The sequence below is a fragment of the Trichechus manatus genome, unplaced genomic scaffold, assembly GCF_000243295.1.
Source record: "Trichechus manatus latirostris isolate Lorelei unplaced genomic scaffold, TriManLat1.0 scaffold00034, whole genome shotgun sequence".
NCBI lineage: Eukaryota > Metazoa > Chordata > Mammalia > Sirenia > Trichechidae > Trichechus > Trichechus manatus.
Genome location: NW_004443970.1, coordinates 12,917,816 through 12,943,112, shown reverse-complemented (window position 1 = coordinate 12,943,112; position 25,297 = coordinate 12,917,816). Strand labels below are relative to the sequence as shown.

General features: G+C 39.5%; 1 protein-coding gene across 1 annotated transcript in view; it reads right to left on the bottom strand.

Moving 5' to 3' along the window:
• Positions 1-1,723: 1,723 nt before the first annotated feature.
• Positions 1,724-25,297, bottom strand: part of ADGRA3 (adhesion G protein-coupled receptor A3) — a 182,412-nt gene continuing 158,838 nt past the window's right edge. The window contains exons 15-19 of the mRNA XM_004375140.2: positions 16,695-16,819; positions 14,958-15,081; positions 8,426-8,571; positions 4,200-4,295; positions 1,724-3,302 (exon numbers count right to left, since the gene is read on the bottom strand). Coding sequence (XP_004375197.1) covers positions 2,060-3,302; positions 4,200-4,295; positions 8,426-8,571; positions 14,958-15,081; positions 16,695-16,819 — 1,734 coding nt within the window. The 3' untranslated portion in view covers positions 1,724-2,059. The remainder of the gene's footprint in view (positions 3,303-4,199; positions 4,296-8,425; positions 8,572-14,957; positions 15,082-16,694; positions 16,820-25,297) is intronic.

Below are 25,297 nucleotides of genomic sequence, written 5' to 3'. Positions count from 1 at the left end.
TTTTCGGATCTTTGTTGTGGAGGGACGGCGTGGTGCTTCTGCCTAGACCGCCATCTTGCCGGAGACCGGGATCTTCACTTTTTTCAAGTATTCTGCTTATTTTCCAGTCATTTTTTTCTCTAGACTCCTGTTCTTTCTGTCACTTATGGAAAGTTGTGCTTAATAAATGCTTATTCAATGGTCAGGAAGGGGAGGTAGAAAAAGAAGAGAACAAAGCTCTTTTCCTTACGAAGGGTTCACCAATGGGTCAGAGAAACAGATCAAATCTTGGATAATGTATTGCCAGAATGACATAGCAAAATAAAAACAGTAAAAACGAAATAAGAACTATTCATTCCATTTCATATTAGCTTATCTGTATCATTTCTAAATAACATCCTGCACATGTACATCAATTTACCAGGAGACCCTGAGCTAGGTAGCATTATATAATCAAGAAAACCAAACCAGTTGTCATCAGGTCAATTCTGACTCATGGTGACCCTAGGTGTGTCAAAATAAAACTGCACTCCATAGGGTTTTCAAGGTTGTGACCTTTCAGAAGCAGATTGCCAGACCTTTCTTCCGAGGTGCCTCTGGGTGGGTTGAAATTGCCAACATTTTGGTTAGTCGTGGAGTACTAAACCATTTACGCTATCCAGGGATCCCTTTATTATATATACAAATGGCAAATCTGTTTGTTTTGCCTCGTGTTCCCCACCAAAAAGAATGTCTCTAAATTACATCACCTGAAAAAATGCTGAATCAGTTTTATCATTCCAAAGCAAGTAATTTATTTCTAATGTAGTGACCTAATGAAAAGTAAACATTTACATTATAATGGGTGATCTTGTAGCATCTCTGTGAATTGCTCAGTAAAACCTCTCAAATTTTACGGTTTATCAAGCTAAGCCGCTTGCCCCTTTTGCCATTTCTCGAATAGGTACTTTTAAATCATGCTCTCTGATGTGGCAATCTGTTCGATTGCTGCTGAAAATGGAACTAAGCTGTGCCAATTTTTCAGGTGTTGTATCACATATCAGAGGGAAGGGAAGACCTAAGGAGTCAGGGCTGACCCACCCTGGCCTGTGAGTAAGTCCTGTAACAGGTCCCAGGGAGCTTCTAGACTGGAGATTTGTAAAGACCAGGCTCACAGGGGCATCAGCAAGTCCAACAAATGAATAACAACTTTTGGATCAGAGCCATTTCCACCTTACAGAATGAACTTTAAATATCAGAACTTTAGCAAGAACCTAAATGGGACTTGATCTGTTTAAGAACAGGGTTAGAGTCAATACTGAAGGATCTAGAATGAGTGAATGTGAACTTTATATGGCAGCTCTTCATTCACACTCAAGAATAATGTACGTGCTAGAAAAACAAAAACCACCACCAAAAAAAGAAAATTAAATGCAAATATAAAACCCCTAAAAGGTCAAGTGTTAATAGTATTACTGGGATCAAAATGATATGACAAAAGTAATGCAATTCAGGAAGTTTCTTAGGTATTACTACTTACAAAAAACTAGGAGGTCTTTTTAAAAGCTTGTAACTTTTGAAACTATATTTATGAAACACACCAATCCAATGAACCTTTGTTTTATATACTATAATCAGTGGAGCTAACCATGTAAAATACCTGATAACTGATTTACATATCATTTTCCTTAAAATATTCCAATATATAAATTTCATTAAAATGGAATTAAACACTTATATTGTAAAATATAAATATGTGTAAGACTGACACAATGACAAACAACTATTTATTGTATTAAATATAAGCCTGAAATGTTAAGTAGGTATTACAGATTCTAAGAAATTACATTTCACATTCCCAAAATGTCCTGGTTGGTATTCTGACAACTAAAGGAAGGCCTTAAAAAGTTTTTTTATATAATCATAAAAAAATCAACATTTTAGGGATTTAAAATAAGTAAAATCCAAAACTTAGAAGTTTATTCCAAAATTTTTTGAATCCCTATGCTGGCTGTAAACAGTCTGTTTACAGATGTTTATAGCTTAAAGGAATGTGAGTATCACAGTTTACGTGAATTTCTGTCAAGGAAGCCCACCAATGCTACACAGTAGTTTCGTGTTTCCATAACCCAGTCCTAACATTGCCAGTGCTATCCGTACTGAGTAAGGGTCCTTCCTGTCCGTTGCTTTTAATTGGTCCATTCTGAATGGCCAAGTTGAGGCCGTAACATTTCTGCTGACTTTCAAGCTCAACTACAATCGGCTTCCTTACAGCATCTTTTTTACTACTAGTTGACACGGGCTTTTCGAAATTTCTGCTGCTTTTGGGAAGTGTGCTACAAGCATCACTGCTATCTTGTTGGGGCGGGTTGTACTGTCTCTCTCTGTAAGCCAAATAAGCTCTTCGACTCCTTGAATGTCCTTCGTTATTGCCGGGCCGACTTTTGGGTAAGCCATTCTGCACACTTCCTTCCACACTCGTTGGGACGTCATAGGCATATTCTCTTAGGACTGTGAGTCTGCTTGCCCTGTGTCCTTTACTTCTGTTTTTATGATGGCGACTTGGGTGCATGTTTGTTCGAAACTGAACTTCTAAAGGCGCCACGTGCATTTTAATATCATTGTCCATCGAGTGTTCGGTCAGGCTATTATCAAGCTGTGGCACAGAGTTTAAAGGGAGAGAACTGGTATGGCACTGAGCTGCAGCAGCCTGCAAATTCGTTAATTTGCAGCCTTGGGAGGAATTTTTGAAGCTTGATACACTTTTGTTAGTGCAGGAAGATTCTGCACTACTATTGGTGCACTTAGGAGCCTCTCCATTCGTCCCACTGGAGCTGGGAGGCTGGACATTGACTTGCACTGAATATGAGCTCCTTCCTGGGCAGCAAGTCATGATCCAGGCAAGTCTAACATCCTCCCTATTAACACAATGGTGGACCATGATGAACGCACTGAAGCTTAAGCATGTGGCTCCAAAAAAGAAGCTAAACACCAAGTCCAAAGGGTAATACAAAGAAACAGCCAAGGCCCCGAACATCCACAAAGCCACGTATAAGAGCAAAGTGAGGCTGGCCCCCAAAAGCTGAGAATGAAAAGTGTGCTCATTTTCCAATACTGATGTAGAAATCAGTGACAAAGACATGGAATCCTGATGCGTTACTTCACCATTTTCGTTGGCTGCCAGTCTCTGCTGCTCCTCAGTGGGCTCTTTAAGCTCGTATTTGCGTTCAGGATGTCGTTTCAACTGAATAAATATGCTTAGAAAGTACATGCAGTTTACGAAAGTGATGAAGCTGGCAGGTCCATAGAAGGCTCCCAAAGAGGGTTCCCACGCCATCCAGCAACTACGAAGGAAAATGGGGAACCAGCTCAGTGGCTACATATTTTAACAAACTAATTAAGAACTTGTAATAAACCTTGTTGTTGTCGTTGTTGTTGCTATACGCCATTGAGTCGATTCCAACTCACAGCAACCCCCTGTGACAAAGTAGAACTACTCCACTGGGTTTCCTGGGCTGTAATCTTTATGAGAGCAGATCACCACGTCTTTTTTACTGTGAAGCTGCTGGGGGGTTTCGACCACCAACCTTTCAACTGGCAGCCAGGTGTTTAACCACTGTGCCACCTCATACCCGCTGTCGATTCTGACTCATAGCGATCTGACAGGACACGGTAGAATTGCCCCATAGGGTTTCCAAGGCTGTAACCTTTATAGAAGCAGACTGCTACATCTTTCTCCCACGAAGTGGCTGATGGGTTCAAACCACCAATCTTTCGGTAAGCAGCCAAGCATTAAACACTGTGCCACCAGGGTTCCTTGCAATAAACCTTACCAAAACCAAACCCATTACTGTTCAGTCGATTCAGACACATAGTGATCCTATAGGACAGAATAGAACCACCCCATAGGATTTCCAAGAACGGCTGGTAGATTCGAACTCCCAACCTTCGGTTAGCAGTGGAGCTCTTAACCACTGCGCCACCAGGGCTCCTAAAACCGACCAAACGAAACCCGTTGCCGTTGAGTTGATTGCTACTCATAGCGACCCTATAGGACAGAGCAGAACTGCCCCATAGAGTTTCCAAGGAGTGCTTGGGGGATTCGAACTGCCGACCTTTTGGTTAGCAGCTGTAGCACTTAACCACTATGCTACCAGGGTTTCCCCAGGGCTCCTACTGCCTGTAAAATATTTAAAAAGAGAAGCAATAGGTCAGGTATACAGAGAATACAAAATACTCACTAAGGCGCATTTGGCCGGCTGCCATAATTCTTGATGTTTGCTGCTGCTGTTATGCCACACACTATGATAGGGATGCCACCACCAATCAGGTAAAACCTGGAAGAAGGAGGAATAATGGCTCATTGCGACAATTCTTTTAGTGTATGTATCACAACATCTCAGTGCTTTAAAAGTTGTTCCTTGAAGGTTATTATTCTTGTTCCAATGATAAGTTACTGGAGTTAACTTTTGGAGGCGATTTCTTTAACGATTCCATCTTTCGGATCTGTGTTTGTTTTGGATTTCTTTTTTTAAAGCACAAGGTCTAGTTCAGTTTTGGAGCTGACGAAAGACGATAAGCTTCTGCCACCTTGTGGACAGGCCAAGTAAAACTCAACTATGTTTTTAGCTCATACCGGGAATTGGCTTCCTTTATATTCAGCTAGTAAAGCAGAAAGTTAGTCCACGCGGTGAGTTGAATTGTGCCCCACCCTGCCCCAAAAGAGACATATTCAAATCTTAACCCTCGGTACCTGTCAATGTGACCTTACTTGGTAATAGGGCCTTTGAGGATGTGATCAAGTTAAAATGACGTCACAGGATGAAGGGAAAAAAAAATGTTGCTATCAATTTGGTTTGTGACCTCACGTGTTTTGGAGTAGAACTGTGCTCCATAGAGTTTTCAATGGCTGTAAGCTTTCGAAAGTTGATCACCAGGCCTTTCTTCCAAGGTGCCTCTGGATAGATTTGAACTGCCAACTTTTCAGTTAGCACCTGAGCACTTACTCATTTGTACCACCAGAACTAACGACTGGTGTCCTCGTAAGAAGAAAGAACACACAGAGATACCCATATACAGAGAAGAGCGTTGTGTGAAGATGAAGGCAGAGATAGGAGTGATAAGTCCACAAGGCAAGGAAGCCGGAAAAGGCAAAGAAGGATTCTGGAGCTGATAGAGGGAGCACAACCCTGCTGACACCTTGATTTCAGACTTCTGGCCTCCAGAACTGTGAGACAATAAATTTCTGGTGTTTTAAACCGTCAACTTTTTAATATTTGTTACCACGGCCCTAGGAATTGCCACTACCACGGGTTCTACAAACCTCTCTGCTACTATTTTTTCCACTGGGGCTTTCTGCAATCCATTATTCCTTACTTTACAGTTTGAAAATCTCCACTGCTTATTTTCAGCCTGTAAATGAGTGCTCGAGTTTCTCCCATCCTCTAAAACTTTCCTTGAACTACAGCCCTCTTTCTCTCTCACTTCAGTACGAATCCCCAGCAACGTTAGCACCACCACCTGCCTTAGCTTTATCAACTTACTATGCAGCTGCTTCCACCCACAACTGAAATTGCCCTCTCTGGGGGCTTGGAGGCACTCAGAGACAAGACCCCAGCCCACCCTCTGCGTAGCAGTGTTGCTAGGGTTTGCTTAACACCAAGGACATTAGGAGCAAGAGGACAACAGTGCTAAAAGGTGGAACTTTTACTGTCCAAAGTACTTGTGGGTCATTGGAGAACTGCAGAAGTTTGGAGGCCAAGCTGCCTTTTACTTAACCTTTGTGTGTTGGTTTTTTCAGAACCTGACTGGAAGGAAGCAAGAGTCCCTGGGTGGTGAAAATAGTTATCGTGCTTGGCTGCCAACCGAAAGGCTGGAGGTTTGAGTCCACCCAGAGGTGCCTCGTAAGAAAGGCCTGGTGATCTACTTCCAATGAATCAGCCATGGAAAACCCGATGAATAACAGTTGTACTCTGACACACAGGGGGTCACCAGGAGTCAGAATAGACTGGATAGCAACTGGTTAACTATACCAGAAGCAACGGCTGCTTGAGGATAGGATTCCAGAGTTTCTTAATACATGTTAAGAGACTCTCTCTCATCCGACAATATGGGTGCAGCTAAGCACTCATGCTCTGTTATCTTCCATGGAACCACTCTCCCCCTGGATCTTCATATTCCTCTGATGTTCTTTCAATTTGTCCAGTGACTTTTTCACGGCCCATCTATTAAACAGTGACAAAGCCCAGGGATCATTGTTTTTTTAACTAACTTCTCTCTGGGCGATCCTGGTCGTTACCACTGCTCCAGTGGCCACACACGTATAAATGGCTCCTGCCCCATTTAGAGTATGCTAGACTTCCCAAAACGAGAATGTTCCACAAGAAAGTGCTGGTGAGTCTACCTTCTGTCCTTATCCTCTACTCCCCAACTTAGTGACCCAGTGCTGCTGTTAAAAAAAAAAAAAATACCATAAGTAGGTGGCTTTAAAAGAACAGATATTGATCATCTCACAGTTTTGGAGGCTAGAAGTCCAAGTCCAGGGGGTCAGCTCTAAGGGAGGGAAGTTTCCTTGTTGGTAGACCCAGGTGTTCCTTGGCATTCCTTAGCTTACAGAAGGTTCCTCCCATGGTCTCTTCCCTGTGTGTGTGTGTCTGTACTCCCCTTTATAAAACATCACTCACCTAGAAGGATTAGGCTTAGGACTCACCCTATTCTGTTAATGACCTCCTTAACATAACAAAAGAAAATCCCTATTTTCCAAACAGGATTACATTCACAGTACAGGGATTAGACTTCAACATAACTTTTTGGGGAAGACAATTCAATCCATACCTCCCCCCATCTCTCCTTCTCCTGTGTTTATCTTCTCTGATGATGGAAGCACCACCTGCTGGGGTACCCTAGCTGACAACAGGGTACAATTTGCAACCATCTTCAAACTTCTCTTCTCACACGTTTTATATCCGGTTGGTCACTGATCCTAGAGAAACTGCCTCAAGTCTCTTGAACATGTGTCCCCTCTCTATTCTCCACACCACTGCATGGTTTCAGTTCTCAGGGGGACTATTTTAGTGGCCTCAATGGAATTCCTTATTCCCAGGCATTTCAATGTTCCACACTAACACCATGGCTATCCTTCTTAAAAATAAAAACAGACATCTATCAGACCACTCTCTTATTTAATAGTCTTCAATGGCAGCCCACATTCTAACATCACCTCAACAGGCCCCAACCTCAGCTTTCCACCTGAATTCCTGACACTCCACACCACACACCCTACTAGGCTCTAGCCAAACTGTATCTCTCAAAGAGTCTTCAGCTCACTACATAATCTTATCTTGAGAGTGCCACCTCTATGCTTTGCTCTGATCACACATCAAGGTTCATGCCAGCATGAACATTTTCTAATACCCAAATCCCTCCTCCTCAGATTAACAGCTCCTTCCTTCACACTCTCCAAAGAACGTATCTCTACTGCGTTCTGGTGATATTTCATTATAGTCCGTTCTTCCTATGTGTGTCTATATGTGTCTTCTCTCAGATTAGTAAATTCGTCAAGGGCAAGGAGGTCTTCTTCACGTCCCTGCCCAGCACCTGGTTCATAAAAAACCAGTTGCCGTTGTATTGACTCTGACTCACGGCAACCTCATGTATGTAGGCAGAACTGTGCTCCCTATAGTTTTCAATGGCTGATTTTTCAGAAGTAGGTATTTCTTTCAGGCCTTTCTTCCAAGGCACCTCTGGGTGGACTTGAACCTCCAATCTTTCAGTTAGCAGCAGAGCACATTAACTGTCTGCACCACCCAGGGACTCTGCCTGGTACAAAACATGCATTCAATAAACTCAGTCTTCATTCCCAGCATAATAACCCACTGATCTTTTTTTTCATAATAAATAGGAAGGGCATAACTCAAAACCTGTTTTGTCTTTTGTAGAGAATAATTAAATTGCTACATACCTGAGTAGATTAAAATCTATAACATATGACCTCAGAAAAAAAAGCTAACATTCTTACACCTGGTGCCGTCTAGTCGATCCCAACTCATAATGACCCTACAGGACAGAGCAGAACTTCCCCACAGGGTTTCCAAGGAGTGGTTGGTGGATTCAAACTGCCAACCTTTTGGTTAGTAGTCGATTGCTTTAACTACTATACCACATATTATATGGCCAGCACCATCCTAAGTGCTTACATATTAATCCATTTATCCCTCACGAAAACTCTGTGAGGTAGTATCGTCACCACTTTGTAGATGAGATGAGGAAGGTTTAAGAACCTAAGGACTCACATTTAGAAGGTTGCAGAGTCAGTATTCAAAACCAGGTAGTCCGGCTTCCAAGCCCATTCTTTTGTTTTCAAAAATGCACTCAAAATTTTCCTGTTATAATTTATGACTAAGTTTCAACTAAAGCAAACCAATTACTTAACATTTAATATAATACAGTAAACAAAGATACTGGGTACCTGAGCATTGGTCTTGGTGGAGGTGGAGGTTCATCAGGATCCTGACATCTTTTAGCTTTTTTAGTGACTTGTTTATAGATATTTCGAGCTGTCACTCCCACCCAGAGTACTGTGGCAAGAGTGGAATAATGAAGAATTATTCCAACCTAGAAAGGAGATTTAAGAATAAATAAACTGAAAAAAAAAGAAAAATTCCCCTTTCAACCACGAAGTGTAGTAGCTTCCACTAACGCTTATCAAAACGATCGGCATTAACTTTCAAATAAATGGTTCAAAATAGTGTTAAGGTATATTTTAATAATGAACTGCTTTTCCTACTAAAGAAACAAAGCACTCTAACAGATGTATAATAGAGGATTATTTCCTTCAATAAACAAACCAGTAACTAGAAAACAGGAGGCCCATATATTACAACTTATACCCACAGATGGCCCTTAATACACCACTGAATTAGCTCCTGGACAACATAAAACCAAAGGTATGTTTCTCATAGATGTAGTGTTATAAATTAGAGTTCAGTTTATATACCCCATTTTTAAGAGAAACAGTGCGCAAGGGGGATAACTAGAGGGTAAAAGTTACAGCACACAGAGAACAAGCCTTAGATTAAAGGCTCTGAGTTCTAATTCAGAGCTTTTATAATTCAGAGTAATACAGCATAATGGTTAAAGGAGTGAGCTCTGGAATAAGGAATTTTGTCTGGTGTTAGAATCCAGGATCCATCTCTTACCTGCTATGTGTTAACAAAATTACTTAACATCTCAAGAACTGGTTGCCTCATTTGAAAACAGAATAATACGAAACTATGTGAGATTAAATAAAACAGTCTACATAAAACATTTAGTACACTGCTTGGTACATGATGAGCAATTAATAATATCTATGTTATTACTTCTTGAGAGTGTGGTTTTGAAGAAATAATGTCATCTCTCTGAAATTAAATTTCTTCATGTGAAAAATGAGAGAATTATCAATAGTCATCTTCAGGGTTTTTGTAGGGATTTATAGGGAATAAACGGAGAAAATACTGACATTGTCAAGGATTTCATTTTACTTGGATCCACAATCAATGCCCATGGAAGCAGCAATCAAGAAATCAAAGGATATATTGCATTGGGCAAATATGCTGCAAAAGACCTCTTTAAACTGTTAAAAAGCAATGGTATCACTTTGAGGACTAAGGTGCACCAGACCCAAGCCTTGGTATTTTCAATCACCTCATATGCATACAAAAGCTGGACCATGAATAAAGAAGACTGAAGAACTGACACATTTGAATTATGGCGAAGAATACTGAATACAGCGTGGACTGCCAGAAAAATGAACAAATCTGTTTTGGAAGAAGTACAGCCAGAGCGCTCCTTGGAAGCGAGGATGACAAGACTTTGTCTCACGTACTTTGGACATGTTACCAGGAGGGACCAGTCCCTGGAGAAGGATATCATGGTAAAGTAGAGGGCCAGCGAAAAAGAAGACGACCCTCAGTGAGATGGATTAACACAGCGTCTGCAACAATGAGCTCAAACATAGCAACAACTGTCAGGATGGCACAGGACCAGGCAGTGTTTTGCTCTGGTATACACAGGGTCGCTTTGAGTGGGAACCGACAAAAGGGCATAAAGATACTAGGTGCTCAATAATGACTATGTTAATTAAATTTCTTTACAGTGGGGCTACAAGGGGCATGTTTATCATATGACCTGTGTTTGAAGCAACTCTAATTGAAGTTCTAGGTGGAGATATGAGTGGGCTAAGAGAGCTGTAAAACCTATTTTAAGAACAATAAATGCATGTGGCACTGGAGCATCAAGGACATAATCCAGCCTTCGTGACTAATTCCTTGCTATCTTTTTTATTATTTCTTCTTTTACAATTATTACAAGTAAAATTCTATTAAGGAAAACCTCTTAGAAGAAATTTCTCATTCTAAAGGGATGGCTCACTAATGTCAAGAAAATGAAACTGATTGACATTATTAAACCTATGTCAGTAATAAAAGCATTCAGACTGACTCCCAGAGTTCATTTTTTTGAGAGCCAATCTGTAGCTAAAACTTGGCAACATCAAAGCCCAAGTCTTATTTTGCAAAGGAAAAACTAAGGTAGTCACTGTCTATAGTTAAGTCTTGCAATAACTCTGTAAGTGCCAAGAGGGTGGGTCCAATTTGACCAAACTAAAACAGTCAAACGTTATTATCTTCTTAAAGAGGAAAACTGGCTCCTTGGTTCCCGTTAGTTTTGCTGACTGCACTGTAAAAGCAAAATTTATAGAAAGTGGAACAAAAACCATACAATGCCCTTTGAGCTACCTGAATTCACACCAAATACTGTAAATGAAAAGAGTATAAATGAATTTGGTACACAGAAACCAAAAAAATTTAAGAAAAATCACTGATCTTGACTCAAAACGGTAGGTTATAGTATTGGTGGGAGTTTTCTCTGATGCAGAGGTCAAAAGAATGAGACACGGCTTTAAAATACTTAAGTTAAAAGATAGGTTAAAAACATTTGCAAACACAGGAAGTGCAAGATGAAGAATTTTCAAAACTTGATCTTTAGGTTTTCAAGTGTTTTCTATGGCATTTCTCAATTTTCAGAGACGTGTTCACACTTGAAAACATACTGTAGCTTTCTAGTTAAACAATTAAACCAAAAGTGGAATCTCAGAAGTCTGATGTCTCCTGGTAATAGTCCCATAACCAAATGACCAAAGATTCCACAAAAACCAGAAAAAAAGGAGGAATTGAGATCTAATAATGAGGGTTTTCCCTTCTTCTGGAATGTGGTACCTCCTACTGTATTCTCCAACCAATACTTGGGCTACCAGTAAAATACATCCTCTGCACCACGACACTGGCTTCCAAATAAATTGGAGATACATGTGGAAATTCTGTGAACAGTTTGGAAATAAGTAATCTAATTCATAGGGTATGCAAATGATTAATTAAATACAACAGGTTATTACTTAAGAAAGTCACTTTACCTCAGGGACACCAATTCCTAAAGCTGTAATATGGGTAAAAAATAATTATCTGAAAAAGATCCACTTTATATAAATACACACACATACATACACACCAACATACACACACACATATATATTACCTAACTAGGAACTCTCACATACTTGAGACTAGGTATTGTAACAATCCTATTTTAACCACCAATAAAACTGAGACATAGCTGGTGTGCAAAAATAATCTGTAAGGTAAGATGAATAAATAATTGATAAGTATGATAAACCTCCAGAATACACATGATACACACGATTACACAGAAATTAAAAACAGTAAGTTTCCATTACTGAACGCCTACTATGTGCCAAAAAATGTACTGGATAGTTTTGTATGCGATTTCATTTTATCCACCTAGCATCACTATTCAGTCAGTATTATTAACCCTGAGTTACTGACAAGGAGATTGCGGCTAAGAGAAGTTAAATCATCCGCCAGATGTTACATAGTTGGTGGCAGGGCTGTGATTCAAACCCAAGTCTCTTGGCTGCCAAAGCCCTTGCCCTTTCTCCTATGCCATGCTGGCTCCCACTATCCGGTAAAGCACAGTGACTGGGGGTGGGAAGGGGAGGGGAATCAGAGTCAAAGAAGCCACGTTTGAATCATACCTTAGCCACCTAGTAGCCCTGGTGATTTCAGTTTTTTCAAATTATTTCAGTTCTCTCCAATTCAGTTTATCTATTTATAAAGCATATGAATAAGAAGTACTTCCTAGGGTTAACATAAAAGTTAAGAGAACATGTTTGCAGTAGCTGCAAGTAGAAAGCTCTTAACATTCACTATTAGATTTTTCCCAACGCATCTCACGTGCCATGGCAGCAATCCTCTAGATTACAGATCTAAAAGGACACCTGAGAAGGTCAGCTGGCACTGTATTTAATAGATTGAATCATGGAATGTTAGAGTAACAAGGTAACCTAAATTAGATCCAGCCGAATACCTCCGCCAAATAGCTACGGAAATCGAGGACCAGAGAATTAATGTTCAAACAATTCTTTGGGACACAACATGAACCAGGACCAGGACCTCTTCCAACCTTGAGTCAACAGCCTTTCTCCTCTATCACTCGGCTTCTCAGTGCTCCTTCAGTTCCTTCAGCAAAACAGAGTTCAATGCCATAGAAAACACCGAAGGTACCACCTGGAACCAACTTAAGAACCAGAATGGGAGGTACCTGGCAACATTTAATGACCTCCACTAATCATTGTAGGGGGAGAAACTATATTAGAACTGGTTCACAGTGTTCACAAAATATGTGACCTCTCAAAGTGAGGTAAGAAAGACACAACTATACTGGTTACTGTTGCTGTTATTGTTGGGTGCCACTAAGTCGATTTTTGACTCACAGAGACCCTATGCAACAGAGCAGAACTGCCCCATAGAGTTTTCAAAGCTGTAATCTTTACGGCAACAGACTGCCAGGTCTCTTCCCCTGCAGAACTGCTGGGTGGGTTCGAACCAACAACCTTTCAGCTAGCAGCCCAGAGAGTAACCACTGCACCACCAAGGCTCCTTACTACACTGGTTGTTGTTGTTGTTAGGTGCTGTCCAGTCTGTTCCAACTCACAGTGACTCCTATGTTCAACAAAACAAAACACTACCCGGTCCTCCTCCATCCTCACAATCATTGCTATGTTTGAGCCCACTGCTGCAGCCACTGTGTCAATCCATCTCCCTAAAGGTCTTCGTCTTTTTTGCTGACCCTCTACCTTACCAAGCATGATGTCCTTCTCCAGGGGCTGTTCCCTCCTGATAACATGTCCAATGTACGTGAGACGAAGTCTCCCCATGCTTGCTTCTAAGGAGCATTCTGGCTGTACTTCTTCCAAGACAAACTTGTTCATCCTCCTGGAAGTCTATGGTATATTCAATATTCTTTGCCAACCCCGTAATTCAAAGGCATCAATTCTTCAGTCTTCCTCATTCACTGTCCAACTTTCATATACATATGAGGTGACTAAAAATACCATGGCTTGGGTCAGGTGCACCTTAGTCCTCAAAGTGACATCTTTGCTTTTCAACACTTTAAAGAGGTCTTTTTCTGCAGATTTTCCGAATGCAATGTGTCTTTTGATTTCCTGACTGCTGCTTCTGTGGGTACTGATTGTGGATCCAAGTAAAATGAAATCTTTGACAACTTTAATCTTTTCTCCGTTTATCATGATGTTGCTTATTGGTCCAGTTGTGAGGATTTTTGTTTTCTTTATGTTGAGATGTAATCCAAACCGAAGACTAGAGCCTTTGATCTTCAGCAATTAGTGATGCTTATCCTTGGCCCTTTGTTTTCTTATAAACTTTTAAATCATCTTGAGTTTCATGAAAATTCTCTTCTTATTTACAGATTAATTTAGGAGGAATGGACATCTTACTGATATTAAATCTTGGACTTGGTATATCTCTCCAATCATTTTGAGTCTTCTTTAATATATATTATAATTTTACCTGTAAATCTTGAACATCTATTATTTTTCCTAGGCACTTGATATTCTTTGATATAAATGGTATCTTCTCATATTTTCTCATAGTTTCATTTCTGCATGCTAGCAGCAAACACATTTCTATATGTTAAACCTCCATTCACTCTTTGCTAAACTTTCCTATTATTTTGAGTAACTCCTCTGTAGATTATTTTAGCTTTTTTCTGTTTCTTGTATAAACGATCACATCATCCAACAACCCAATTATTCTCTCCAATGTACAAGAGAGAAAATAGAGGCACAGGAAGGTGAAGTAAATTGACCAAAAAACACAACAAACACATGGCAGACCTGGGATCCAAAACCAGGCAATCTGAACTCTTAATTACTATGTTACTCTGTTTGCTATCATGCATAAAGAAAACAACATACAAATATATAAATGTTTGAATCTTCCTTATTTATTTATTGAATATCTTCAATTTCTCATACTTACAAGAATATTATTCACTAATCCTGGTGGTGCAGTGATTAAAGCAATCTACTGCTAACCAAAGGTTGGTAGTTCAAAACCACCAGCGGCTCCGCAAGAGAAAGATGTGGCTACATATATAACCATTTATTTGAAAATCAAGGTTTTTTTTTTTTAATATAAAGCTGAATACTTTTAAATTCTTCATATCTGTCAAACCCAAAAACTCCTTGAGTTTTCTATTTTACAGTTACACCTTCTTCTAATTCCTATGGTTTTCATCAATTGATGAGATAATTTTAAAAATCCTTTTGTCAGAAAATACTACTACTTTTTGAGTCAAAGTCAGGGTTTTATAAATTTTTTAAAAATTAAATGTTAGGCATTATAATAGACATAACAAGTAACTTGGAATTCCCAAAGATAAATGAGTTCCTGAAGATATATATTCAGCTGTGATATGATGGTTCAAAATTTGCAGTATATTAGTAAACTGATTTAGCGACAAATACTCAGTTTATTAGTAAAAGAAAAAAAACTTTAAAGAAATATTTTTCCTTTTATAGTTAGTGACATAGAGGAAATTATATTCTAATATTTTTTTTCCATTTCCATTTTGCACTGACTTACTGCTTGGCAGATGCTGACGTTTCTGGTTTGAGTTATGCCTCCCAGAAAGACAACACAGGTCAGGAAAATATGAAAACACAAGTTCACAAGCATATGCCAACTTTTCAGACTGATTCTAATCAAACTGTTAAAGGAAAAAAAACAAAAGGGCAAAATATTAAAATGGGAAGCACGATCCTAGCGATGTTCATCCACAAGACAGTAATTCCAACTTCATAAAAGGACACATTAAAATGTTTCATATTTAAAGATTTTATTTAAAAAACAGAAACTATCAGACGCACACACACAGGACTTGAGAAATCATCTAACTCAACAGTTTTTTTTAACATTTAACCTTACACACTAAAAAAGAAAAGTAATTGATAGAACTATGGCACCCACTAAAACCTAACAAATTCTCAGTAATGAGAAACACGGGCTTTTGTCAGTGACAATGTCTTCTGACTGCTGGATGACTTGCCAGGCTCTCTAGAGATTTCTGCAATATGCCAATGGGCATTTCTTCCTGACACACTAGGGTAACATGGTCTAAATGCCCAATACATTTCCTTCTGGCCTTTCATAGTGAAATGTTCAAGTTCTTCTTCTTTATTTTTTTAAAGCAACATCTCCTTTTGTTTCTCAACTAAATGTCAAGAAATGTCCTATCTGTCTAGCTTAAAAAGGAAAATACATCCTAGTGAAACCTTCTGTAAAGTGAATTTCTGCTTAGCAAATTCTTTTAGTTTATTATTTCCTACCATAAGGTTAAAGTTTCTGTAGCTTTACCTCCAATTAACAAAAACCATATCCCACGCTTAGATGCCACAAACTTTCTTAAAAATGCCATCAATAAAATAAAGAATATCACAGCAGGCAAAAAGTCATAAAATAAAAATAACAACACAGTCTGGTACTGAAACTTAGATATCAGCTTGCCTCTACAGGTAACAAATCTCCAAGTTAACCTCACCTTCTACTGCTCCTGTGCTGTACCCCTCCAACCTCCAAGACATACACGCCTGCCCCATGTTATTTTCCAGATACTGACTTCAACTGACAATAGCTCAATAGTTAAAAAGCAGTTGCTGTCAAGTTGATTTCAATTCTTGATGACTCCATGCGTGTCAACAGCAGAACTGTGCTCCACAGGGTTTTCAATGGCTGCTTTTGCTGAAGTAGTAGCCACATCTTTTTTTCCGAAGTGCCTCTGGGTAGACTCAAACTTCCAACCTTTCAGTTACTAGCTGAGCGCTTAACCCTATGCATCACCCAGGGACTCCAACTCAATAGTCTGTAATCGTTTATATGGAGACATAATATTTATTGCTAATAAATATTTACTGTTAATGCTGGGCCCAAACAATAAATAATTATTTATTTTTAAATACCTATTGTTAATAGTTTATTTACTGTTAATGCTGGGCCTGAAAAAAATACACCTTCTTGTCAGCAGCAAGAAAAAACACTGTGTGCCCATCGGCATGGGCACTCATGTCTGAAAACTGGAGCAGAAATCCCCAAACCCAGCAAACTGACTGGACGCTTTAAAAGTTGAACTGACCATCTCATATATTCACTATTTATGTTTAAGCTGCATGAAATGATGCAGACTTGTGTGTATTCTAAAGTAACAGTCCTTACTTTGGAAGTACATAGCATAGTATTAAACAATGTTTCATGCTAATCAAATATGAAATAAACTCCTTCAAGCCAAAGTTCACAGATCGTTGTACGTCTAAGTTTATTTCTTACCTGTGATGGTATATGTAACTGATGATGACAACTAAGAGACATAAGAGAAGAATTACAGCAGTAGTGTAAACAACAGGATGCAAAAGATCAGCTGCCTGGGTATATAGTTCAGACCCCGTCAAATCCTGAGAGGGAAAAAGAAAGCATCATTCCAACAACAGTTTTCTAGGCATTAACAACTGAGCTTTTCTGGAGTGATTAAAACACATTGATATCTTACATCTCTTCATTTTGTCCAAGGACTAATGTTTCATGCTATTTCACGCAGGCATTACTTTGCTCTCCTAACTCCACTGTGTTAACTCTTTACGGTGCGCTACTGTTCAACACTGAACAATCAGCTTTACAAATGGGAATGTCAACTCTACTATGAGGGTATCAGAGAGAACAGCAGCCCACACGTGCGTGATTTAGGTGGGACAACCAGAATGCTCCTTAGAAGCGAGGATGGCAAGATTTCGTCTCACATACTTTGGACATGTTATCAGGAGGGATAAGTCCCTGGAGAAAGACATCATGCTTGGTAAAGTAGAGGGTCAGTGAAAAAAGAGGAAGACCCTCAACAAGATGGACTGACACAGGGCTGCAACAATGAGTTCAGGCATAGCGATTGTGAGGATGATGCGGGACCGGGCAGTGTTTCATTCTGTTGTACATAGGGTTGTTGTAAGTCAGAACCGACTTGACAGCACTTAACAACAACAACCACAGACTACATCTTTTTTTATACCCTTTCATCCCCCTTCGCTCTGCATATTCACTAGCTCTTAAGGCAGACCAGGGTGCCCTGGCAGCACAGTGGTTAAGAGCTTGGCTGCTAACCAAACGGTTGGCAGTTCAAATCTACCAGCCGCTGCCTGGATACTCTCTGGGGCAGTTCTACTCTGTCCTATAAACTTGCTATGAGTTGGAATCGACTCGATGACAATGGGTTTGGTGTTTGGTTTTAAGGCATGCTACAGAGCAGTATCCCCAGTCAGAGCAAAAATTAAGACCTCGCTAATCATTAGTCCACCACCTATCAGTCTGTCATACAGTGGTGGTTTGTGTATTGCTATGATGCTGGAAGATGTGCCACCACTATTTCAAAGACCAGCAGGGTCACCCATGGTGGACAGGTTTCAGTGGAACTTCTAGACTAAGACAGACTAGGAAGAAAGGCCTGGTGATCTACTTCTGAAAATTAGCCAATGAAAATCTTATGGATCACAACAGAACATTGTCAGACTTGCTTGCTTTGGACACATCATCAGGAGGGATCAATTGCTAGAGGAGAACATTGTGTTTGGTTAAGCAGACAGTCAATGAGGGTAAGTGAGAACCTTGGTGAGATGGACTGACACAGTAGCCACAAGGATGAACTCGAACATACCTATGATGGTGAGAACACAGGACCGAGCAATGATGTCTCATCCCGATGTACAGGGGTCACTGTGTTGGAGTCGACTCAATAGCAGCTATCTATCTCTAACCACCAGTAGCTGAGTTCAGTTTCAAGTTAAACAAATTCACAAATGGACCAAACACTGGGCAAGGCATTAGGGACATAGTGATATGGTATGGTTTTTGCCCTTGAAAGGTCTGAAAGTCATGGGAGAGACAGATGTGCAATCAGATGATAACAATGTCAGATGAAGGTAAGTGCAGCATGGCTATGAGGACAATGAGGAAGAGCCCTTAACAGCTCTAAAATCAGCAATAATCCACAACAGCAAATCACTTGCATAGCATTTACTATACTGCAGGCACTGTTTCCAGCAATTCACACAGAGCAACCCTGTGAGGTATGTATATTAGTCCCGTTTTATTACTTGCAAAGCAGCTTGGCCCCCAAGTCTGCGCTCCTAAACATGGTGCAGACACAACCTCTCTAAAAAGAAACAAATGGCCATCGTACCACTACCTTCCTTATAATAAACCAAGGCAGGTGGGGAACACATGTCCACCCTAGCCACCGCCGCCATGCCAGATCCACACATTGGGAAAACCTGCACTGTGGGAGTCAAAGCTGTAGATTCACCCAATCCCTTCACTAAGCTGACTCTGAAAGCTAAGAATGACAGCTGGACTTGGGAAGGAATTCACATTGGGCATACCTCTAATCAGGAAGTTCATGGGGCAGTATCTGAAATAAGAAAAACTCGATGGAAAAAGGAAGGGAACAGGCAACAAACACATGGAAATGTAAGATTGTCCGCTGGAGCAGGGAGAGAATGGGCAAGCTTAACATGGAAGAATCAGAAGCTGACAGTATAACAATGGAAACACCATATCACAACATCTTAAGAAACCCCTCACTTTAATGAACAATGAACAGAGGCCCATGGAGCCTGACAAAATTCACACTTAATGGGAAGCTGGAGAAACAACACAGGAAACTGAAGTCCAAACTGAGTGTTCCTCTACATCATGGTGAGTCTTAAACTTCCAAAAATGATTTAACAAGTATTAACTGGGTGCGCAGAGTTAAACAGCTCAGTAGCTAACCAAAAGGTAGGCAGTTCAAATCCACCAGCCACTCCTTGGAAACCCTACGGGGCGGTTCTACTTTGTCCTATAGGGTTGCTATGAGTCAGAATCGACTGGACAACAATGGATTTGGTTTTTTGTTTGTTTTATTATGGCCAGGCACTGTGCCAAGCACTGAATATGCAGGAGTAGGCAGAACATAACCCTAGCCCTCAGAGAGCTTAAAGTCTATAAAATCAGTGAACAAAAAGGAAAACACTAGAGAAAACCTATCACCGCCAATTCCAAACAAGCTGCCTTTGTGAAATGTCCACTGTATTAGTCCTCAAGGCATATGCATTTTCTTCAAAGCACAGAACATTACTAGGAAATTTTAAAAAATGTTAGGGCAATGAGAGCCAACTAGATGTTAGCAAGGGTAGACATGTTTCCCCTCAATTTCTAGGAAAAGTTACCATTCCAGCGAAGAATTAATAGCTGAGGATGAATCTATCTAGGATTTAGCCTTTAGTCCCCTTTCATACATTGTCTGCTTTAGCTCCCTCTCAGAAATGTTCAGTAACACATCATCAATTACTTACTAGCTATATGATTTGGGGCAGTTACGTCACTATAAAATGGAGACACCACTAACCCCCTGACAGGGTTTAGTTAAGCAACAGAAAAAGGACACGTAAAACTACTGCCCACAGTCCTTGGCAGAGAGTAACAAAACATGGGTATGTTAGCTAATAAAACATCAAAGAGCCAATCTACTTCTCAAAATATACTGTATACAATATATAAAGCTTATAAAAAAATCAGTATTTTTCAAATATCAATGTGATACGGCCTGAGGAAAAAAGAACACGTTGAAAACAGACAGTGATGACTCTTATAATTCATAGTAATGACTGGAAGAAGGCAGAGATACTATTTTCACTGGTCACGTATGGCACTGCTTCCACTAGGGGCATTGTTAGTTGTCACAATAAACTGAACTGCACAAATGCAAAAAGAAGCCCTGCTGAGAAACACTGACCTATGGAAACGTATAAAACCAGGACCACCAAACTTTTTCTTAAAAGGCCAGGTAGTAAGCGCTTAGGCTTTGAGGGCCAAGAGCTAAAATAAGACTATTAAGTAGGTACTTGAGAAACCTGGGTGATGCAGTGGTCAAGAGCTCGGCTGCTAACCAAAAGGTTGATGGTTCCAACCCATCCAATGGCTCCATGGGAGAAAAGACCTGGCAATCTGCTCCTGTAAAGGTTACAGCCTAGAAAACCAATTGGGGCAGTTCTACTCTGTCATTTTGGGTTGTAATGAATTGAAAATAGACTCAACGGAACCTAACAACGACAACAACAATTAGACACTTAGTAAACAATCAAAAAACAACAGAGTACACACTGTATGATTCCAATGATATGAATTTGAGATGGTGGTGAGAATTAGCTAGAAAGAAACAAAGACAAGACTACCACATGCTCAAGTAAAAATCTTCATCTTGATGGTGGTTGAAGTATTCATATGTAAAAAAAATGATAAAGATATATACTTAAGATTTGTGAACTTTACTCAATACTTCAATTTAATTTTAAAAAAAAGGAAAAAGAGTTGGTACCTTTGCTTACCATTTTCACTTCAGACAGTCATCCTGCAGATACACTTATAAAATGTACAAGATGATATTGTACAAGCAAAATATTGGAAACAAGCAAAACAGAATACTAAAATAAATTATAGCAGGGACATAAAATATTCAGATGTAAAACACAATGAGGAAACTCTTATACTGCTACAAAACAATTTCACAGAAGGAATATAGCATAGTGATTAAAGAGCACAGATTCTAGAGCTAGACTAAATTCAAATCCCAATTCAGTCACTAACTGGCTTTGGGCATGTGGGCATACCACTTGACTTCTCTGTGCTTCAGTTTCCTCGTTTGTAAACTAAGGTTGATGATAACAGTACTTACACGTCATAATGTTGTTATGAGGAGCGAATCGACTAATGCATGTAAAGACTTCAGAGGAGTGCCTGACACATACCACCAACTTAATGACTATTAGCTGTTAAGGCGACTACTGCCACAACTGGGAACCAGGATGCATTGAAAATTACTGGTGATTAGAATGCAAAAGTCTGAAACAAAGAAGAAGGATCAGTAGTTGGAGAACATGGCTTTGGTGATAAAAAACGATGCTGGAGATCCCATGACAGAAGTTTGCTAGACCAACGACTTCTTCATTGCAAATACCTTTTTCACCAACATAAACATCGACTATACACATGGACCTCACCAGATGGAATACACAGGAAACAAATCAACTACATGTGTGGAAAGAGACAATGGAAAAGTTCAATATCATCAGTCAGAACAAGGCCGGGAACCAACTGTGGAACAGACCATCAATTGCTCACATGCAAGTTCAAGTTGAAGCTGAAGAAAATTTAGAACAAGTCCACGAGAGCCAAAGTACAACCATAAGTATATTCCTCCTGAATTTAGAGATCATCTCAAGAACAGATTTGACACGTTGAACACTAATGACCAAAGACCACACAAGTTGTGGAATGATGTCAAGAACATCATACATGAAGAAAGCAAGAGATCATTAAAAAGACAAGAAAGAAAAGACCAAAATGGATGTCAGAAGAGACTCTGAAACTTGCTCTCGAATGTCAAGTAGCTAAAGCAAAAGGGAGAAAAGATGAAGTCAAAGAGCTGAACAGAAGATTTCAAAGGGCAGCTCGAGAAGACAAAGTAAAGTATTAAAATGACATGTGCAAACACCTAGAGACAGAAAACCAAACGGGAAGAACATGCTTGGCATTTCTCAAGCTAAAAAAATTGAAGAAAAAATTCAGGCCTCAAGTTGCAGTAATGAAGGAGTCTATGGGGGAAATATTCAATGGCACAGGAAGCATCAAAAGAAGATGAAAGGAATACAGAGTCATGGTACCAAAAAGAACCTTCAACCATTTCAAGAGGTAGCATATGATCAGAAACTGATGGTATTGAAGGAAGAAGTCCAAGCTGCACTGAAGTCACTGGCAAAAAACAAGGCTCCAGGAACTGACGGAGTATCAACTGAAATGTTTCAACAAACAGATGCAGTGCTGGAAGTTCTCACTCCTCTATGCCAAGAAATCTGGAAAACAGCTACCTGGCCAACCAACTGGAAGAGATCCGTATTTATGACGATTCCCAAGAAAGGTGATCCAACTGAATGTGGAAATTATCAAACAATATCATTAATATCACACACAACTAAAATTTTGCTGAAGATCATTCAAAAGTGGCTGCAGAAGTATATCAACAGGGAACTGCCAAAAATTTAAGTCGGATTCAGAAGAGGATATGGAACCAGGGATCTCATTGCTGATGTCAGATGGATCCTTGCTAAAAGCAGAGAATACCAGAAAGATGTTTACCTGTTTTATTGACTACGCAAAGGCACTCGACTATGTGGATCGTAACAAATTATGGATAATATTGTGAAGAATGGGAATTCCACAACACTTAATTGTGCTCATAAGGAACCTGTACATAGATAAAGAGGCAGTAAAACAAAGGGATACTACATGGTTTAAGGTCAGGAAAGGTGTGCGTGAGGGCTGTATCCCTTCACCATACCTATTCAATCTGTATGCTGAGCAAATAATCCGAGAAGCTGGGGCATCAAGACTGGAGGAAGACTCATTAACTACCTGTGTTATGCTGATGACACAACCTTGCTTGCTGAAAGTGAAGAGGACTTGAAGCACTTACTGATGAACATTAAAGACCACAGTCTTCAGTATGGATTACACCTCAACATAAAGAAAACAAAAATCCTCACAACTGGATCAATAAGCAACATCACAATAAATGGAGAAAAGACTGAACTTGTCAGGGATTCCACTTCACTTGGATCCACAATCAACATCCATGGAAGCAGCAGTCAATAAATCCAAAGATGCATGGCATCGGGCAAATCTGTTGCAAGAGACCTCTTTAAAGTGTTGGAAAGCAAAGATGTCACCTTGAAGACTAAGGTGTGACTGACCCAAGCCATGGTGTTTTAAACCACTTCCTATGCATGAGAAAGCTGGACAATAAGGAAGACCAAAGAATTGATGCCTTTGAATTGTGGTGTTGATGAAGAATATTGAATATTGTATGGACTGCTAAAAGAACCAACAAATCCATCTTGAAAGAAGTACAACCAGAATGCTCCTTAGAAGCAAAGATGGTGAGAGTACGTCTTACATACTTTGGACATGTTGTCAGGAGGCATCAGTCCCTAGAGAAGGACACCATGCCTGGTAAAGTAGAGGGTCAGAGGAGAGGAAGACCTTCAACGAGATGGACTGACACAGTGGCTGCAACAATGGGCTCAAGCATAGCAACAACTGTGAGGATGGCACAGGATGGGACAGTGTTTAATTCTGTTGTACACAGGGTCACTATGAGTCGGAACTGACTCAACGGCACCTAAGAACTAACAACATCATCTTTAAGACCTATATTACTATGGGGAAAAAAATGGTTTAGAATAATTTAGTCTACAACCTATGTGTAAAATGGGAGAAAATAAGAATATATATTCATTTTGTTACCATATGCATAAAAAAACTCTTCAAAGATTTCTAAGAAGCTACTAATTACAGTTTTTCCAGTTGCCGCTGACTCCAACTCATGGAGACCTAACGTGTGTCAGAGTAGAGCTGTGCTCCATAGGGCTTTCAATGGCTCATTTTTTTAGAAGCAGACTGCCAGGCCTTTCTTCCTCTGGGTAGACTCAAACCTCTAACCTTTGGTTAGCAGCTGAGCTCAGTAACCATTTGCCCCACCCAAGGATTCTAAAAAACTAACAATAGTGATTACTTATTTTGTGGAGAATGGCTGTGATGGGCAAGGAGGAGGGAGTTTCAGTTGTCAGTATATGTGTGAAAAATAATGAAAAATTATTATGCATATGAGTGTATTATCTATTTTTTAAACAAAAATACTGATAGCATTTATGTTCAATTATAAAACAAATGAAACTGAAGCTTACTTTCATTAAGCAAATTTAATAGAAACAAAATTTAAAAGCAGCATTAGAGGGATAAGAAAACGAGTGCTAATTTCATATATTTCTAGTAAATACAATTACAAAAGGGAATCAAAGGTGGAAATATTATTTTATCGTTGTTATTATTATCAATTAAATTATTAAATCCAACGTAAATACTTTGACCCTACTTCCTATTCATTTTTTTATCCTACTAATTCTGCTGTTGTTGTTAGGTGCCATCAAGTCAGTTCCAAATCATAGTGACCCCATGTACAACAGAACCAAACACTGACGGGTCCTGTGCCATCCTCACAATCATCGCTATGTTTGCGCCCACTGTTGCAGCAACTGTGTCAATCCACCGCATTGTAGGTCTTCCTCTTTTTCACTGACCCTCTACTTTACCATCAGCCCTATGTCCCGATAATGTTCTTCTCCAGAGAATGGTTCCTCCTGATAACATGTCCAAAGTACGTGAGACAGAGTCTCACCACCCTTGCTTCTAAGGAGCATTCTGGCTGTACTTCTTCCAAGACAGATTTGTTCATTTTTCTGACAGTCCGTGGTATATTTAATATTCTTCAACAACACCATAATTGCTCCAATTGATTACTTCTGATCATATAATTCAAGAAAACTTAATTCCTGGTTAACTTTTCTTCTGTTTCCCATTGAGACTTTTGGATACAACTGGTTAGAGCAGGACTGACTCGAACTATGGTATGTACTGGAGACATACGAACAAATATATTCTTTTCTCATTTCTTATACAAATTCTTTAAAACCAGATAACAAAAGGTTTATGGACTATCTGCGAAGACAGAAATCTAGACTTGCTATAAAAAAGCATATATTAAGATGGTATTAATGAAAAATAGGATTTTATCTATTATTAAAATTAATATAAAAGATGTTGATTTCAATTTTTAGAAGAATTTCTTCTTAGTTATAACTTTAATTACTTAAGAGTTGGTATGATTTCATTAACTCTGACTTTACTTTTAATTAGCAACTCTAAAAATCTTACATATTAATTTTATTATAATTTTGTCAACAATTCCAGGTACATTACATTTACCACCTCTAGGTGGTGCAGTTATATTTAAG